This window comes from Podarcis liolepis (assembly GCF_965112155.1).
Source record: "Podarcis liolepis genome assembly, chromosome: 6".
Classification (NCBI taxonomy): domain Eukaryota; kingdom Metazoa; phylum Chordata; class Lepidosauria; order Squamata; family Lacertidae; genus Podarcis; species Podarcis liolepis.
In genome coordinates, this window is record NC_139559.1 from 32,447,455 (window position 1) to 32,464,176 (window position 16,722).

Consider the following 16,722-nt stretch of genomic DNA (forward strand, 5'->3'; position numbering starts at 1 on the left):
ACTTGGTCCGTCCACAGCTTAGGTTGTTTTCTATGGTGACAAAGAGCTTAACCATCTGTTCACCATCCGGTTTATTTCACATCTACTAAATTCTCATGTCTCAGGCTGTGGGTAAGGGGGGGGGGAGGAAATCACTTGAGGCTCATTTTGTGTCATGAGGATGCTTCATGGAAATGCGCACTGCGACTTAATCAGGACTCGGCTAAATTTAGAAATAAACTGTTTAGTTAGCTTATAAAAAACCAGGAGATTCCCCCTCTCCCCCTCTGTTGGCATAGTGAAACTGCATTGCTTCCTGTTGCTAAACCCAATTTTCAAGTTCCGTGGGTGATTTTCACAAAACTGGGTCATCTAGAATTCACCTTTCTTCTGTGTTCAGTGAGTTAAGCTGATGTCTTGTTGATCTTGAGAGAGAGCAGGAGGGTGTTCAAACTGGTCTAGTGCTCGAGGCTTTCTTTCTGTCCTTATCATCCTAGAGGACAAAATGTGTTCCATCTGCTGCAGAAAAGAAGAAATACACCCCACCCCAAAGAGGCTTGTTGCAAATAGCCCTGTATTTTTGCTTTCACCACTCCATAACCAACAATCCAGTTTAGGGGCCTTGAAAGTTGTGTTTAGTGACTTAAGCCACCTCTTCTTGTTGCTATAGGAATGTTTTTGTGTATTTGCATACTATAAACATGCAGTCTGAACATGACGTTTTGTGGTGGTTAACCTTTGTGCAAAATGATTTTTTCAGCCATCTGGACGAGGTGCACGTCTTCCAGAGGTTTACTGCATTGTAAGCTGCCTGGGTTGTTTTGGCCTGTTTTCAAAGGTAGGAGTTCTGGACTATCTCTCCCCGCACCCCAGTCATCCCTTTTACTCTTCAGCACATACAAAAAAATAGATTTGGCTCAGAATTGCTTGTTTCGTTATTCCATGGTTAAATCAACCAACTTCTGGTATTGCCCTTATGAGGAACCAGTACAAAGAAAGAGGCTCCATCTCACCTAGATGACATGCCTTGTAATCCCAAACCTATTGATCAGTGGAAATGTGCTCTGCACATCATTATTAAAATTAAGAGCCAGTGTGGTACAGTAACCTAGGCATGGGAAGTGCTGCCACTCAAGCTTCCCAGTCCTGCAGAGTGGTTGGGAGGTTGAGATGCCCTTAGAGGAAAGGCAGTTTACAAGAGGAGTTGGCACCAAGATGTCGAAGATGAAAGAAGCAAAATTAAGTCTTGTGCATCATAATGTGGCTTCCTTGCTGAGAATTCTCTTTCTTTGGTAAGTCCCTGGAGAGGTGCGAGCAGATTCGGAGTGGCTGTCAAGCGACTGATACCCTTCTTTTTCCCCATTAGATTTTGGATGAGGTGGAGAAAAGGCGGCAGATCTCTACAGCTGTCATCTACCCCTTTATGCAGGGTCTCCGGGAATCCCCTTTTCCAGCACCAGGGAAAACGGTCACCATTAAAAGCTTCATCCCCGACTCAGGGACAGAGGTTTGTAGCTGCTGATAATAACCTCAGCTGGTTCTATCATGACTAGTAAATGCCGTATTTTTCGCCCGTCCCATAAGGTGCACCTAGTTTTTTGGGGGGGAAATAAAGGGGGGAATTTTATTTTCCCCCCCCCAGGCACGGGGCTGGGGAAGCTCGAGCTTCCCCCACCCCAGCCCCCAGAACAGGCAACTCTCTGCAGCCTTCAGCATGCAGGCAACTCTCCGCAAACCGTGGGAGCCCAGCACGGGCTCCCAAGGCTTACGGAGATCTGCGTGAAGCCTGCATTCGCCCCATAGGACACACACACATTTCCCCTTCATTTTTGGAGGGGGAAAAGTGCGTCCTATGGGCCGAAAAATACGGTAAGTCAGTAATGGTGGTAGTTCAGCAGGAAGTGCAATAAGGCAGGAGCTGGTGATCACAAAACACTCTGTGGCTGGGTTCAGATGTTAACTTGAAACCATGGTCTGAATGTCATGGTTTCATGTTAACATCTGAACCCAAACCTGCCCCAAAAACGTAGTTCTTGGGGATAAACCAGGTGCTGAAGCCATGGTTTGAAGCTGGTCTGCAAGTTGCAGTTTGAGCTAACTATGGTTTCGCATTACATCCCAATTCACAGAGCATTGACAAACCACTCTAAGGGCCATGCTTCCTCCTGAAGAGACTACTACACAGTGGAGATGGCAGTGAATTTAGGAAAAGGAATGGTGGATAGATGGAAGGGATTGGTCAAGAAGCTCTAAACCATGGTTTGCCCATGGTACACCTGGAAACTAAAATGGTTTGCTCACTTAACTATGATTAGCATCACAAAACATACATCTGTACTACATTTGAAGTGAACCTTTATGTGGCTAACTTTTGTTTATATGTGTCTGCCTGGATTTTATCATCTTGAAACCCATGGACCACATGGGTTGTTAGTCATGGACACAAACCACAATTTTTCACTTCAGAAAGTGGTATGACTAACAAAACTGATGACTTCTCCACTGCAAGCACACTGCAGTTGAGATAGGAGGCAGGGGAAGAAAACTCAGTTGGCATGGGAGGATTAGACATATAAATTGTCCAGCGTGTGCTTTGAGAGGCTTACGTGCCCACAGTCAGGAACTTTAGAAAGTACCCTATACCAGGTCAGGCTATTTGACTGTTGTTTGTTCTGACTGAAAGTGGTTCTCTAGGACTGGGGTGGGGAACTTGTGCTCCTCTTGATGTTGTTGGGCTCCAACTCCCATCAGCTGCCTCCAGCATGGGCAATAATCTGGGATACTGGGAAGTGCCACAGGTTTCCCACTGCTGCTCTAGGATCTCAGAAATAGGCCTTTCACATACTACCTGACCTTCATTCCACCTGGACAGGTGAGGGATTGAATCTGTATGCAAAGAGTGTGCTCCACTACTGTCATTCAGGAGGACAAGAAAAAACTCCTAGGCTATTAACAGTTGCATAGGAGAGGGAATTTATGTAGGTGTAGTTTTTATTATGGTCGTACCTGCCAAAAACACCCTGTCCTTTATAACTACAGTGGTACCTCAGGTTACATACGCTTCAGGTTACAGACGCTTCAGGTTACAGACTCCACTAATCCAGAAATAGTGCTTCAGGTTAAGAATTTTGCTTCAGGATGAGAACAGAAATCGGGCTCCGGCGGCGCGGCGGCAGCAAGAGCCCCCATTAGCTAAAGTGGTGCTTCAAGTTAAGAACAGTTTTAGGTTAAGTACGGACCTCCGGAATGAATTAAGTACTTAACCTGAGGTACCACTGTATTAGAAATCCAAAATCTGTGACTGCTTCTGCATCTACCTGCCCCATTAGTATTGCTTGTCTGATCATAACAGCATGAGTGGTTTGGATTGATATTGGCATGCTGAATCATAGTGCAAGAAATTCCCTACAATGGGATGGGAATGTGGGTTTCTACTTTGTAAAAAGTCGCCAGATACAGTGGAGGACAGGACTTGTGTCCATTTTAATATTTGCACAGATTTGGGCTGACGTAGATTCCCTCCTGCCGTACTAGGACATGACAACAGCACCTACCCAAATTTCCTCTTTGATGCAACCATGAAAGGTGTAAGAGACCTGCCCTCTAATGTGTCTGGCATCTCTTCTAGCCCATAGCAAGTTTCCTCCCTAGGGAGAGGTCCTCTTACTTAGAAATATTAGTTAGGTCCTCGGCCACAAAGCGTGACTTGCCTTTCTGTGCTAGTGAGTTTTGACTTCCTGTTATGATGTCAAAAGTTTGTTTCTTTCAGCTGCCAGAGAATGAAATTCTGGTATGATTTCCTGGCTTGCTCAATGTTTAAGGCAGCTGGAAGAGTTAGATAGTGAGTGCAGCCTGCATTTTCCTCAAAAGCATCAGCGTCTTTTCATTATCCTTAAATGGGCATAGCAGTATGTTTCCACCAGACACTTTTCAGCTTGACTTTTATAGAGAAGAAGAAACTGCGCACAGAAAACTGATTATTTCAGCAGTCACACCCTTGTGGAAGTGCCCTTGCTGCCTTTTGTGCACATGTATAAACCTCCTCTGCAGGATTTTGCTCAGGAAACCAGTTCCTTGTGTTTGCATTTCAGACTTTGCTCAGGGAAGAGCCAGTTTCTCATCTTTGTGGTGGAAGCTGATCCTAGGGCAAGACAGAGTGGCTGAAATGACGTTATTGTCACTAAACGACATTTTCTCACCCCATTACAGGAATAGTTGTGAAATGTTTTAAAGAATGATTCTGCTTTTTAAAAACGAGAAAGGGGGAACAAATGGAATGAACTTCATTGTGCTTTGAAAATAAATTTTAAAACCAGATAATTTAAAGCATGAGAAGTGGGAAAAGGCCCACCTACTCCAGCCTCCTGGTCTCATAATGCCTAAACAGATCCCTGTGGGAAAGCAGGGGCTGAGCACAGCAACACTCTCCTTACCTGCAGCTCATAGCAACTGGTATTCAGAGGTCTCCTGATTCTGACAGGACAGGCAGAGCACCTGCCTGCTGCACACTGCAATGTCAGGAGGAAACGGAATGGCGATGGAAGGGCAGGCAAACCTACAGCAAGTCCTGTATGGTGTATATAGTATGTACTTTTGGACCTACCACACAGATTTGTCTTCTCTGTGCAAATTGTCAAAAAGCTTTTTCTGAGTCCCTGTGGCTTTTTTCTGGCCCAACAGAGGTATAGGCAGCTTTGGCTGGGATTACTATGGTCTATTTTGTATTTTGTTTTATTTTAACAAAATAATCATTTATTAGTTTGTTAGCCCAAAAAAGGAGCAAAATAAATAAAAAGAATATAACATTATAACCCATAAAGCATCACAGCCTGAAAGGACAAAAGTACAAAGATACAGCACAGCCTCAGAGGGGTAATAAAGTATTAACTCCTGCAAAAATTCCCTTTGCCCATAAAAAAGATATGGAAAAATAAACTACAGTGGTACCTCGGGTTACATACGCTTCAGGTTACATACGCTTCAGGTTACATATTCCGCTAACCCAGAAATAGTGCTTCAGATTAAGAACTTTGCTTCAGGATGAGAACAGAAATCATGCTCTGGTGGCGCAGCAGCAGTGGGAAGCCCCATTAGCTAAAGTGGTGCTTCAGGTTAAGAACAGTTTCAGGTTAAGTACGGACCTCCGGAACTAATTAAGTACTTAACCCGAGGTACCACTGTATTCTCCACCTGTGAATTCCATCATTTTTGAGAATAAAGCTTCTATAACATCTTAGATGCACCATGTTTGTACATGCTGATGGCAGCGAGCAACCATGTACCTCAGTATTCATTTAAGAAATAAAACCATGCCATGTAACAAAACAAAACAAAAACTCATTCCAGCTCTGCCCTTTAGATGCTTGTAGTTTATGAGATATCTTTTCAAGGAGGGCAATTTGCCAAACTTTAAAGTACCAGCAATCCAAATTATTAAGACTGAAGGACTTCCGGGATTTGGTAATAGAGCCCTAGGCTGCTGTTAAGAGATGAGAAATAAATTACTTGCTTTTCAGACCCTGTTCTGTTTCCATATACAGGTTCAAAAGTGTCAGGTGAAATGATGGCTTAATAGTTTAGTTATCAAAGAGAGAGAACACCTCATTTCACATTTCTGCCACTTTTGAGCAGGCCATAGTCTCTCTTGTTTGTTTTTAGTGGGCAGCTGAAATTAAGATCTGGGTTTTAACTACCCAGTCCTGCTAGCAGAAGCCAGCACAAGGACTGTCAGTAGCACAGCAGAACTTGGCCCGCCCTTGCCTCCCTCTGTACTCCCACCCTCCCATCCCCCCCAGGTCTGCTCTGGAGGGTCAGGGGAAACCCCAGAACGGTGCAGGAGAGGAGAGAGGGGAATGTTGCAGAAATGCCTGCACCCATGAAATGATCTTGTTAGGACTACACTGCATTCCACCCTAAGCTTGCAAAATAAACAAGAATAGTTAGTTCTGCCTGGAATCAAGGATTTGCTTCTCTGCCTTCGCTGTAGTGAGTCACTTGCAGTATGGAAATTCCAAAGGTTACTGAAGCTGTTGCACCACTGTTGCCTTTTGAAATAAAGGATTATGTGCAAATGACAGGCTTAAGAGGAGGAAATAGATGTGCATTCCACTGGTTTTAATGGGACATACTCAAAAGTAAGTGTGTGCATGTGATTGCAGCCAAAGTTGGCACAGTCCTCCTTGCTTCCTGGCTGTTTCTCTGCTCTCCAGTCAGTGATGATGGCCGATGGGCTGCCTCTAGACATTGACTGATGTTGCTGAATGGCAAGTAGCCTGTGGAAGGATATGTCATTTTGGGTTCTCAGTTTCTCATTTTTCCGATCTGAAATTCAGTTCTCCACATTTCTGCAGCAAATTGTAATTATTATTTAAATCCTTAGGAAAATTGGTCAGCTTTTTTTGTTTATTTTATCCCAATAAACACACACACACACACGGTTTTGAATAATGTGCACATTGTTGCAAACAATTTCCTCAAATATAATGGACTATTGTATGGTATTTTCACAAAGATTTCTAATGCACATTTTCCCAACAATATGTGCATTCTTGGGATCACTGCAGCTCCAAATTCAGGTAAGTTCGAATTTTGAATGACAGCTGTGCTTTTTTGCATTTTGCTTCAGAAAGCTCAAATTTGGCAAATTCAGTTTGAAACGCAAACTGGATCAAGTTTCTCCACCATCCTTCATGGCAAGCAAAGGGAGTGGAAGAGGTGTTAGCCCAGCCTACCCCATTCACACCAGTTCCATTCCACTTGGGAGATGCTCTTTTAAGCCTGTGCTCTGCCTCACGAAACCGCAAGCAGTTGAGGCCCACCCTTTGTGCACAGCTTGCTCTTGTTTTACCTATTAAATGTATCCTGGCAGGTGTAAGGTGTATGCATATGGCCCTGGCTTGTTGGCTGTCTCAGCTTGTGGATTTTCAGACACATGATTCTTGCAGTGCCACTGGTATAGCAGGAATGTTTGCACACTGCCCTCTGCAGGCGAAAATTAGCATTATAGTATGGAAGTAAATAAAATATATGAAATTGTTGTCTAAAACAGGAGGCTACAAGCAGCAGCAAGCCTGGAGCTCAAGTGCTGTTCCTTCTCTCTCTTCCCTGGTGTAGCTACAAGGAGATAAGAAACATGTAAGCCATGTGTCCAAACTCATGGGGACTCTGGTTTGTTTAAACTGAGAACAAATCTGGATAATAAATCAGATTCTTGGCCTATTTGAACAAGCCTTAGTTCTCCCGAGTTCAGATGTAACGTAGAACTCAAGCCCAAGACTTGATGCTACTTGTGCACATAATGCAAAATCATAATTTAGTGTTACATTCAAAAATGGCATTTAGGTTGAATTCTAGGGCAGTAATTTTAGTTGATCATAATGATTCCTCTTCATTGAGTAGCTGGAGATAGTGTGCGGGGGAAACGGGGAGTGTTTTTTGCTAAGCCTATGATACAAAATGTACCCACTCCTGTCTACATAGATGAACATAGTCATTCTGCTATGTCTTGCTTTCTTCCTCACAGCATATTGAGCTGACACGGCCTCTGGACTCTCACTTGGAACACGTGGAATTTCAGGCCCTCTTTCAGTGCCTCAGTCCCGAGAAGATCCTCCAGATATTTGCCTCTGCAGTGCTGGAACGGCGTATAGTATTCCTGGCCGCGGAACTCAGGTGACTACCTTGGCTTCAGTCTAGGCCGAAAACTAATTGCGCTTCAGCCCCACTGAAATCAGTGGGGTGACTTTGTTGCTTGTACTGTCAGGAAGTGTAGTGATTAGTCAGAATTTATTTCCCTGTTGGCGTAGATTGGAGTGGAGGATGACTGAATGTGGCCCATCTAAGGACTTTGTTTGGCCCTCTCTACTGGCGTGAAATGAAAGTAATGAAATAAGGGTATTTGTGTGCCATGTTCAATTGATTTTGGCCTGGTGTGCACCTAACCTTTCTGAGTCTTTCTCAGTACAGTGGTACCTCGGGTTACATATGCTGCAGGTTACAGACTCCACTAACCCAGAAATAGTACCTCGGGTTAAGAATTTTGCTTCAGGATGAGAACAGAAATCATGTGGCAGCGCAGCAGCCGCCGCAGGAGGCCCCATTGGCTAAAGTGGTGCTTCAGGTTAAGAACAGTTTCAGGTTAAGAACAGACCTCCGGAACGAATTAAGTACGTAGCCCGAGGTACCACTGTAATAATCTCATCAGCATTATGACTCCCTTTTCAGCTCCCTTTCCAAGTGCATCCATGCAGCTGCAGCTCTTCTTTACCCCTTCACCTGGGCCCATACGTACATCCCAGTGGTTCCAGAGCAGCTTCTCAGCACCGTCTGTTGCCCCACACCCTTCATGGTTGGGATCCAGAAGCGCTACCTAGACGAGGTTCAGGAGCAACCCATGGAAGAGGTACTGTCCTTCATGTCTCTAAGTAAGGGGAAAGTGGCATTGAATGAACATGACTCTGTACTGGGGGCAATTGCAGCACCCAAGATGGGCATTTGTGGTGTCCGCCGATGTCCTCCTGCTGGGAAGGCTGCTATTCTTCATCACTTCCACCTTCATATCCAGTTCCATGTCATCTTATAGGCTTGGCACGGTCATTTGGCTCTCATAAAATCAATGTTGGTTGTTCATCCAACTGCAGTACGCCTATATTTTTTGTGTGTGTGCAAATATTTTACTTTGGCTCCTGGTTTAATTTTATGATGGTGTCAGTTTACACCTTTTGGCCTGACTCAAACCCCTCAAAGGAACTTGCATCAAAACCTTGAAATAAACCAAAGAAACCCAAAACAACAAAATCCTCAAGGACTACTTCTCTCCATATGAACTAGCCCGGATCCTCTGGTCTTCATCAGATGCTTTTCCCCATGTGCCTTGCCAGTAGTAGGTACAGAGTGTGGCCACACAAGAACGGGCCTTTTCAGTGGTGCCCCCCAGTGCAGTCTGCGGGATATTCTACTTGGGGAGATGTTCCTGACACCGTCTTTGTCAGTCTTTAGGTGCCAGGCTGAGACTTTTTTGTGTGCTCAAGCTTTTGATAATTAATTTGGCTTTTACAGTGCTGTTCATATTTTAGCGGGTTGGGTAGGACTTACAATATTCTACTGAATGTCTGTTTCATATACTTTCTATTGTTCATTGTTCCACTTTTCTGGTTTTGAACTGCTTTTATTTGTTGTATTTATATCTTGTCAAGTTGCTTTGGGACTTTTTATTTTGTATAAAGTGATTAATCAATGCAAATAATAAAAATTAAAACTCCCATGATTACTGGGCAGGTTGAAGCCACTGCCTTCTGAATCCCCTGCATTCTTCCATCCCTCCAATTTTGAACATTTTCTGGATAGTTTGCTCATTCTTAAAGTAGTTCTGGATAGATAAAGCTGGATCTTATTTTATTTTTACCTTTTTAGGTGCTCCTTGTTGATCTGTGCAAAGGAAATTTCTTAAAATTGGTAAGTTCGATCCAAATCCAACATTATCCTTGGGTCTCCTCTGTCTTTTATGTCAATAAGAGTCTAATGTTTTATCCATGGTTTCTTCTCCCTCCAAATAAACCTAGACAGATCTTTTTGCCAATCTTTCAGACATCGTGTATCATTAAGTATTGGAATTGTTTGGAATAGAAATAGCATTTTAACCGAAGTCAGACCTGCCTAGCCTCCAAAACATTACTAGACCATGTGCTTTCAGACAATACCCTGGGATCATTTAGACAGTCTTCACTCTGCCAGGCTAGGCCAGTATAATCTGATGGCAAATCCAGCTCCCAGGTTGTCATGCTACCTGTTTCTTGGTTTCCTTGTGAGATAATCTTTCTGTTCTCCTTAGTACCCTCTCTGATACCATGGGATGGCTCCTGTTGATAGCTAATGAGAGACTGCATATCCATGCTGTCAGATGCTGTTGTGGTTGCTCGAGAGTAACCAGGCAGGACTCCGACCTGTCTTTTACAAGCTTTATTTTGGTGCAAACTATTTACAGTGAAGAGTGTCATAAGTTCATGTCTGGCTCAATCGCTAGCAGAATCCGGGAGTGGTCTGTTCTTATACCTCCCCCAACATAAACGTTTCGTCACCCGCAGTCTTTTCCGCCCCTCCCTGCGCCTCAAGCTACTGCGCATGATGGGCGTTGGCAAGGGCCTGCTTCTCTCCTCTCCAGCTTGCTCAGGCACGGTGTCAAGGCTCTTTCTAGCATCCTCTGGTCCTTCCACCTCTTCTCCACTGGAGGTGGGGCTTTCCTCCTCGCCGGAAGAGGAACTGCTTCGCAAGATTTTCGGAGGCTTTCTGTAACACAATTCCCCCTCTAACTCTCACCTCTGCGCCGATGGCAGTTCCCTGACACATATAAATTACATCTGTCTGTACGTTGTGCAGAATGTGTCTTGGGGGAGCTAGTGGCAAGACGTGTTTATAGCCCTACAGACCTGATAGTGCCATCAGAAAGGGGTTGTTTTTGAGTGGCAGCCCCTTATCCTCACATCTGCTGCTTTTCAGTGGCCGGCTGTTGTCTAAACTTCCCTGTTAATAATTCTGCAGGTTGGTGACGAAGAAGAGATTTTGCCTGCCAAGCTACAAAGCGAGATGCTGTCCTCCCTGCCCACGATGAACAACAACTTACAAAGTAAGCCTGCCTGTCTCCGTCTCCCTTTATATACATAAAACAGAGCTATTTGAGAAATGTGATTAAGGAAGGGTTCCAAAATGGCTGTCCTTGGACAGATGAGCTCAGATAGGAGATCCTTCTTTCCAAAGATGGAGGAGACAATTTTGCATCCCTAGCTCTTTCTGCCATTATAGATTATATGCAAGCTAGTGGTGCAGGTAGATCTTCCCTTTGGAGCCCTGTGTTTCCATAGCAACAGCTCCTTAGCAATTTAATGCTAGGGGATTGGGTTTTATGACTTAAGGATGCCACAGTTAATTGATGAGTTAATACGCCATACTGCCTCCACTGTGTGTAAGTGGTAGACATTTCCTCATTAAGAAAATGAGTTTGCAGAGCTTTAAAGCTCTTTGATTAAAGTGGCTGTGAGAGTGAAGAGTACCTATGTTCACGTGAATTCTCCATAATCCCCATTAGAGATTAATGTCTGAGAATTCTGAAGAACTCAACAAGGATGAGTAATGTCTGTTCCCTGGGGTCTGTGTATTTGTATATGTCACCAAGCTTCTTCTATTAATCTTCAAGGCCCTTAACAGCTTGAGTCCCGGATATCTTAAGGACCGCCTGATCCCTTATATCCCTGCCCGATCGTTGAGATCTTCGGGGAGTCTGTGTTGTTTGTTCCCCATGGCTCAGAAATATAGCTTGTAACCACCAGAAATGGGGCACTCTGTGTTGTGGGTCCAAACCTGTGGAACTCCCACCTAGCTGAGATTAGGCAGATGCCCTCCATGGTGATCTTCAGGTACACAACTAAGACTTCCTTATTCTAGCAGGCATTTTAAGGCGGCCTTCAGCTTTATGGTGTCTCTTTACTGTTTTATTCTCTGCTTGGTTTATTTTTATGTACACCTCTTAGAAATGCTAAGGATTAAGGGGTATATAAACGCAATCAATAATAAATGGGCACATATTGAACCATTCGTGTGCATCCATGTTAAGTATTGGCTGACTCTCTCCATGCAAGAAAACACACAAGAGAGGCAGAGAGGCAGGCAGACAAAAAGGCCGTCTGGTCCTGTATCCTGAGGCTTGGGAAAGGAGCAACATTTGTGCTAGACCTGAACTGTATATTATCTCATTTTCTCTCCCTGCCCCCAAGCATCTGAGGAACTGAACACGCGTGTTTCAGATGCCTTTGTGCAGTTTTTCGTCAAAACAATTGGCCACTATCCGGCACACATCAAATGGGGCAAGAATGGTCAGGGCAGCTTCCAGGAGAGGTCGTTCTGCAAGGCCCTCACCTCCAAGACCAGTCGCAAGTTTCTGAAAAAGTTTGTGAAGACGCAGATGTTCTCCTTATTTATTCAAGAAGCAGAAAGGAACAAGAAGAGTGTTGAAGGTAAAACTGGTATAAGTGGAAGCATTCTTTCTTTAAACAGTCCTTATAAATATAGTTTGGATATGAGGACTCACATTTCAGGCCTAATAAATTGGGAGTTCCGTCTTTCTCACAACCACAGTACATAATTACCTCTTGCAGTTGAGAGCTAGGTGCAGCAGGGGGGTGCATTTCCCACTGAGAAATCATGAATGCTGCAAAAATGAATATTATGCCCACCAGTGTTCTTCTGATAGCTGGATCCCCTGCAACAAATAAACAATTGCTGCACACCTGTTGTGGAACTCATCTACCCAGATTTCGCTTAACATTTAGGTTTCTGGGTCCTAGTACCCCAATCCCCTTGTTCTTGGGGTTTACTGCCCCACTGATTCACTGCTCCTCACCCCCAGACAGAACTGCTGCCTGTCAATGTAGACAGCATTTAGATGGATCTTAAGGCAACTTCCTATGTTCCTAACATTTTACTGCAATGTTGAAGCCGACGACAAGATCCTTTAGGTGGGGAAATCCATATGTAGTGATTGGTGCATTTTGTTTCTTATTCACAGGATATTTCCAGAAGAGATTAAATGAATATGAAGAACAAAAGAAGCAAAGGAGACTCTCCTGAATTTGGGCTCTCAGGATTGCTCACCATCAGATGGACAGGCCTGTGCCTAAATAAATTGCCTGTTTGGACCAAGATAACTTCCTAGGAGGAAGAACATCATTGGATACGCTGGTTCTCATGAGAGGCCAGCTTGGCTTCAAGCTCTACTTTTTAATCTTCCCTTCCTTTTCAAGACTGGCACTACAGAGCTTTTTCTATTATATAGTTAAAGTTTGGCTGCATTTAACAGCCCAGCTTGGAAGTAGGACTGCAGTTCTTTCAGAAAACGGCAGCATGAAACTGAAATGAACCAAGTGATCATCTTGGTCAAAACAGGACTCTAGAAATTCAGTCAAATGAAGGAGATGTGGGGTGGCTAATAATGACAAAGATTGTATAGCAAGTGATGAGAAAAATTATATTAATTGGAAACGTTTCTGTTCTCATTAAATGGTTTCCAAATCAATGGTTTCGTGCAGTGTTTGCTTCTAATGGCATCCTTTTGTTGGAATCAAATTTGTTTTTATTTCATTGCTCTTATTTCCATTTTTGTAAAGTTGTGTTTCTGCACTCAGCCAGGTAGCAGTGGCTCCACTTGTTCCATATATTTTTTCTTAAGGGGAAAAAAGTATTGAATTTTCCTTCTCACCTAGGGCTTTTGGCCCTTAGTTTAAAGGATTTCTAAGTATTTGGTGGGGCAGGATCTGCAGAACTTGTCTTTTATTTGTATAGATGGATTTGTTTGGTTTAGACTTTCATGACTGTGGTAATTGTCATTGGTTTTAGTGTGTGCATTGTGTTTGTAAATTGCTTTGACATTTTTATGAGTAAAGCAACTAAATAATAATAATACTCAAGGGGTGTGGTGGCAAGTAGTAGCATGCAAAGGAATGAAAGGAAGGTTCTCAAACTGATTTGAAAGGAATAAAAAAATAGAAAATGTGGAAGTAAAAAGCAACCTTCATGCTATCTCATATTGACACCATGAAGGGGAATAAGCAGCCTAATCCTGTTGAACCACACAATAAAGAGGTGCTAGTGCAAAGCATCCTTTTCTTTTTTAAAGGGACCCTTTCACCTGTCACATAAAATATGAATTATAAATTGGGGTTGGCATGTGATTGAGCTGGAGATTGTTCCAATGGGAATAATAAAGCCGCTGAATGCTATTTGAAGGACTTTTAGTTGAATGCTATTTGAAGGACTATGGCAGCTTAACCATACAATGAGGTCAACGGATAGCAAAGGCTGCTGTGATGTGACAACATAAGTGAACGTTTTAAATCAAAAAAGTTACATTTTCCCAGTTGGCCTGGTATTTTAAGGTTTCAATGAATTCCAGTTAACTCTTGTTTTAGAACATCTGCAGATTCCTACACTGTTTATTCTAAGACTTGCCTTTGTATTTTAAATATGTTTTCTTTTTAGAAACAAATATATTGAGAATCCACTTCTAAAACTTCAGTCCTTAATCACTAACTTGTAGAGTTTGAGTATAACAGTTAAATCTTCTTTGAGGAAGTGCTTCTCATGTACAAAGGTAGGGATTAAACCACTTTGAAAGGCAGCATACCAACCCATTTAACTACAGGTGGAACAACTGGAAGTGCTATTGCAGTTTGTTTTTACCTGACTTCTGTGTTCAGTTGCTATGGACTCAATTGCTGCTGTGAAATGCAGTGCACTATATTCACAATGCCACTGGAACCTACATAATCTCAGCGGTGGAGTGTGTGCCTCACTCTTAAGGTTCCACAAAGGCCTTCATCTAAATTCTTGTTCATATAGGAGAAAAGGGTGGCAATCTGCCACATGTACCAAAGGGAAAGGCTGCTGTTGCCTGCTTCATTTGAACTCAGGGACTAGTCAACCAGCAGATGCAGCCTTAGAAACATTGGTGACAACAGCTGACAGCTCTGCCAAAAGCCCTCTTTGTTCCTACACCAGCTATATATTCAGTCCAGCATTCACCTTCTAGTGCTGAGGCTCAGTCACAAGAATAGATTCTTTTGAAACATCTACTTACTTCAGAAGGTATCTCTTCCTGAGGTTTCCCTCATAGTCTGCTTCATTAGTTCCCCCCTGGTTAAACCAGCAAGTGCCTTTGCTGCTACCAAAGGAGTGGAAATCCGAATTGCTGAGATTTACCTGTATTTATATGACTAAAGAGGAGCTGCTAGCCCCTAAATCCTTTGCCCTATCAGTTCACTGGGACTTAGGATATGGTATCCCTATTCCCTTCATCCTTGATATGTGCTGTGCACATTTCTGTTGCACCTATTGTGCCTGCGGAACCTCAACCTGATGGAGCTTTCCACAGGCAGGCCAGAGGACTTCCAGTAATATTGTCCCGCTGGCATTACCTCCATTTTTGCACTTGGAGCCACCATTCCTTGTTCCTGAGGCCCCTCAGCTACCTTCTGCCTTCAGAGTGGTCAGTGCCCTTCCTTGTGCCGACCACACAAGGCTCGTCCCAGTTGCTTCGCAAGAAGCCTTTGCTAGGAGAAACTAAATATTTTATGTGCAAAACATGGAGTCGCTTTGACAGCAGGAATCCACTTTTATCAGTTCAAATAAATATTCCGCAGAATGGCTCAAAATAAACATAAGGATGGTCACAGTTATGAGAATTTTCTTATTTATTAAAGAGCAGAAATAATTTTTTGCATAAATTTTATACAAAAAAAGTAACTGTAAATTTTGTATAGACTTTCCACTGAAGAAAACAGAAATAAATTCTTTAAATGTTTATTTTTTAAAAAACAAAATAAACTGAGATAACCACACTACCGCATGCGGACGCTCACCCCCACATCACAGGGTACCGGGGGTAGAATTTTAAAGATAAAAGGTGCAGTTCAACAAGCACAGCAGCTGAGCAACTTGAATTCAGCAGACACACACCACCCAACTGAAATGAACAGAGACTGCCCAGCCACAGTGGATTGCTTGCAAAGATGGCACTTTAGATGCCTGGTTTCCAGTGACAGTGCTGTGCCTAAGTGTCGTTTTGGATTCTTAAAAATCTACCTCTGGTATCAGTAACAGGTGAATAATGAGATCACAGTCCAGACTCAAAAGTCAAAGACATTCCAGCCACAAAAGCTAGTGGGGGATCTGTGTTTCACAAGCTCAACTCTTATTTTTTGAGTGGGTACTAAGTGAGGTTTTTTTACTAATAGATGATTTCTTAAAATTAGAAAGCAAATTGTCTTACAGCTTGTAATCACACTGTATTAGAGTACTCTGTTATTGGGAATCCATTTCCCCAAGAGTTTATGCCGTGTAGTCAAGGTAATTACAAAGACAAAGCTTTACTCTCTGCATGCTTTCCTGGGCACACAACCAGCAGAGCAGGCAATATGCATGTTTGACTGGAGAGTGCTTGGGATTCCCCTTTTGTTGGAGGAGGCTAGCTAAGGAGTAACAAAGAGTAGAAGTTATACAACATTATTATAAATTAGATTTGTTCCTATCTGCTCCAGTTTTCATAGTCTCCTCAGTGTGTTTGTAACCTCTCCTGTAGAAAACAGTTGTGAGTTATTTCTTATTGTGTCAGTGACCAAGTTAACTAATGATGATTAGAATATGTGGAAAAGGTCTTGATCCTGAAGACATGGATGTGAAGGTGGGAAGCGATCTGATTGCAAACACTGACACAGTATCGGAGCAAATCAAAAAGGGAAAAGATCTGGAAGAAGAACATAAGTTACATGTGATATCCAAATATAAAGGCTCAGAAATAATTTGTTCTGCAAATTTTGTATCCTTTCTCTATGCAATGGGTTCCTCTCTTCAGTTAAGTGTAGAATTATCCCTGTCTTTCTGAAACAAAAGGCTTTTTCTAAACTCTAAAGCAGCCTTCCCCAACCTCCAGCCGCAGGTATATATTCCCTATTCATTGATATTCGACTCCTCATAATGAATTCTCTAGGTTATGTACAATAAACTAAATATAAAACAAGATTAAAAATCAAATCCAAAACAAAACCCCCAAATGTACGCCAGCATGCAAGAATAAAACAACTGCTTGGAAACTTATCTATGCTGCCCAGATTTTTTCTGTACCATTCCGTTTTCATTAGCTGCAAAACTAAAGTTGCTTACGTTAACGTGAAAGAACACACAAGGATATTTTTCATGCCC

The 16,722-nt window shown here is 42.9% G+C and overlaps 2 protein-coding genes across 14 annotated transcripts in view; one reads left to right on the plus strand and one right to left on the minus strand.

Moving 5' to 3' along the window:
* The window catches only part of DENND2D (DENN domain containing 2D), a 51,820-nt gene extending 38,778 nt beyond the window's left edge, over positions 1 to 13,042 (plus strand). For 2 of the 3 annotated variants that reach the window (XM_083508575.1, XM_083508573.1), the window contains 8 exons: positions 740 to 817; positions 1,346 to 1,486; positions 7,502 to 7,650; positions 8,203 to 8,380; positions 9,391 to 9,432; positions 10,516 to 10,600; positions 11,745 to 11,984; positions 12,536 to 13,042. In XM_083508575.1, the coding sequence (XP_083364701.1) occupies positions 740 to 817; positions 1,346 to 1,486; positions 7,502 to 7,650; positions 8,203 to 8,380; positions 9,391 to 9,432; positions 10,516 to 10,600; positions 11,745 to 11,984; positions 12,536 to 12,597 (975 nt within the window). In that variant the 3' untranslated portion in view covers positions 12,598 to 13,042. The remainder of the gene's footprint in view (positions 1 to 739; positions 818 to 1,345; positions 1,487 to 7,501; positions 7,651 to 8,202; positions 8,381 to 9,390; positions 9,433 to 10,515; positions 10,601 to 11,744; positions 11,985 to 12,535) is intronic. The other variant, XM_083508574.1, reaches the window with a different exon arrangement.
* A 2,155-nt stretch (positions 13,043 to 15,197) lies between these two features.
* Positions 15,198 to 16,722, minus strand: part of CEPT1 (choline/ethanolamine phosphotransferase 1) — a 28,694-nt gene continuing 27,169 nt past the window's right edge. For all 11 annotated transcript variants that reach the window (XM_083508584.1, XM_083508590.1, XM_083508585.1 and 8 more), the window contains exon 9: positions 15,198 to 16,267. In XM_083508584.1, the coding sequence (XP_083364710.1) occupies positions 16,148 to 16,267 (120 nt within the window). In that variant the 3' untranslated portion in view covers positions 15,198 to 16,147. The remainder of the gene's footprint in view (positions 16,268 to 16,722) is intronic.